This window comes from Perca flavescens, unplaced genomic scaffold (genome assembly GCF_004354835.1).
Source record: "Perca flavescens isolate YP-PL-M2 unplaced genomic scaffold, PFLA_1.0 EPR50_1.1_unplaced_scaf_31, whole genome shotgun sequence".
NCBI lineage: Eukaryota > Metazoa > Chordata > Actinopteri > Perciformes > Percidae > Perca > Perca flavescens.
The window spans coordinates 50,001-52,500 of record NW_021166682.1 but is presented as its reverse complement, the minus strand read 5'-3'; the positions used below and the strand labels follow the sequence as shown (position 1 = coordinate 52,500).

Here is a 2,500-nt window from a genome sequence, read left to right as displayed (position 1 = left end):
AAGGAGTGTTACCTGTTCAGGTATGAGGAGTGTTACCCGTTCAAGTGTGAGGAGTGTTACCTGTTTAGGTGTGACGAGTGTTACCTGTTCAGGTGTGACGAGTGTTACCTGTTTAAGTGTGAGGAGTGTTACCTGTTCAGGTGTGACGAGTGTTACCTGGGGGCTGCAGGTTTGTCTGGCCGCAGAGACACAGAGTCCTTGCTGAGCAGCATTAAAACGGTGTGGATGGAGCCAGGTTTGTTTTCCTGAGAGAGAGAGAGAGAGAAAGAGAGACTTTGTTTATCTGTCTGTCTCCCTCTGCTGGTCACTGACCAATCAGAACACAGGGCCTAAGACACACATGTCTCCCACATCTGGCTTTAGAAAACATGACCTATACATAATGTCAGAGTCCCATTAAAGCTGCTTTAATCAATAGACTGACATTAACAATGGATCACATGACCAGGACCACATGCACCTTCTGGTTAATAGAGAGCCCAAGTCCCGCCCCTTCCGGTGGACCTCATGGGACCTTAAGTCAGAAAAAAAATATGAATGGTAGTGAACGGGAGAGGCAAATTATGTTTTGATCCCGTTTGAATTGAGCCATGAATTACACATCTGATGTTCGTCAATTTAAAAGATAAGTTTTCAACCGAAGAAAGTCTCAGTTAATCGTAGGTTTGTCGTAGTACCGCTTAGTTTAGTGTGATACCGCTCAGTGGACTACATCTCCCAGTGGACTACATCTCCCAGTGGACTACATCTCCCAATGGACTACATCTCCCGGTGGACTACATCTCCCAGTGGACTACTAGCTTGATGCTTGGTTTGCTCGCTAGCTAGCTAGCTTAGCTCTGTTAAACAACACATGTAACGTTATCTCACCTGCTGGGTTTTATCCAGTCAAGTGTTCTCAGCAGAGAAGCTAAAGAACAAAGAGAGATCCTCTGATCATTAGAGTAACGTTACATCCTGGTATGATACACACACACACACACACACACACACACACACACACACACACACACACACACACAGTAGCTTTAGCGAGACGTCATCCATGAAGTTTGTCGTCTTTCTAATTACGTATTTTCACTGTCTGATAACAGTTTAACAATAAACTGAGACTTTCTTCGGTTGAAAAATAATGTTTTAAATTGACGAACATCATGTTTGTAATCCGTGGCTCAATTCAAACTGGATCAAAAAATAATTATTATCTCTCCGTTGACCCTCGTTCATATTGTTTTGAAAGATAGGTCCCATTGGCCGGAAGTAGAAGGGGCGGGGCTTCAGCTCTCTATGGGGACCTGGTAAACTGGGTATCAGATGTGTTCAGGACCTGAGAGGTGTGGCCCAGCCCTACTGATCTCTCTGGGGGGGGGGAGGAGACTGACCTGCAGGGCCCGGAGGGCAGAGAACAGGACCTGAGAGGTGTGGCCCAGCCCTACTGATCTCTGGGAGGGTGGGGGGGGAGGAGACTGACCTGCAGGGCCCGGAGGGCAGAGAACAGGACCTGAGAGGTGTGGCCCAGCCCTACTGATCTCTGGGAGGGGGAGGAGACTGACCTGCAGGGCCCGGAGGGCAGAGAACAGGACCTGAGAGGTGTGGCCCAGCCCTACTGATCTCTGGGAGGGGGGGACTGACCTGCAGGGCCCGGAGGGCAGAGAACAGGACCTGAGAGGTGTGGCCCAGCCCTACTGATCTCTGGGAGGGGGGGAGGAGACTGACCTGCAGGGCCCGGAGGGCAGAGAACAGGACCTGAGAGGTGTGGCCCAGCCCTACTGATCTCTGGGGGGGGGGGACTGACCTGCAGGGCCCGGAGGGCAGAGAACAGGACCTGAGAGGTGTGGCCCAGCCCTACTGATCTCTGGGAGGGGGGACTGACCTGCAGGGCCCGGAGGGCAGAGAACAGGACCTGAGAGGTGTGGCCCAGCCCTACTGATCTCTGGGAGGGGGGACTGACCTGCAGGGCCCGGAGGGCAGAGAACAGGACCTGAGAGGTGTGGCCCAGCCCTACTGATCTCTGGGAGGGGGGAGGAGACTGACCTGCAGGGCCCGGAGGGCAGAGAACAGGACCTGAGAGGTGTGGCCCAGCCCTACTGATCTCTGGGAGGGGGGGGGGACTGACCTGCAGGGCCCGGAGGGCAGAGAACAGGACCTGAGAGGTGTGGCCCAGCCCTACTGATCTCTGGGAGGGGGACTGACCTGCAGGGCCCGGAGGGCAGAGAACAGGACCTGAGAGGTGTGGCCCAGCCCTACTGATGTCTGGGGGGGGGGACTGACCTGCAGGGCCCGGAGGGCAGAGAACAGGACCTGAGAGGTGTGGCCCAGCCCTACTGATCTCTGGGAGGGGGGGAGGAGACTGACCTGCAGGGCCGGAGGGCAGAGAACAGGACCTGAGAGGTGTGGCCCAGCCCTACTGATCTCTGGGAGGGTGGGGGGGGGACTGACCTGCAGGGCCCGGAGGGCAGAGAACAGGACCTGAGAGGTGTGGCCCAGCCCTACTGATCTC

At 54.8% G+C, this 2,500-nt stretch overlaps 1 protein-coding gene across 1 annotated transcript in view; it reads right to left on the bottom strand.

Moving 5' to 3' along the window:
- Positions 1-2,500, bottom strand: part of LOC114551690 (rho guanine nucleotide exchange factor 40-like) — a 35,538-nt gene that overhangs the window by 16,669 nt on the left and 16,369 nt on the right. The window contains exon 8 of the mRNA XM_028572657.1: positions 159-245. Coding sequence (XP_028428458.1) covers positions 159-245 — 87 coding nt within the window. The remainder of the gene's footprint in view (positions 1-158; positions 246-2,500) is intronic.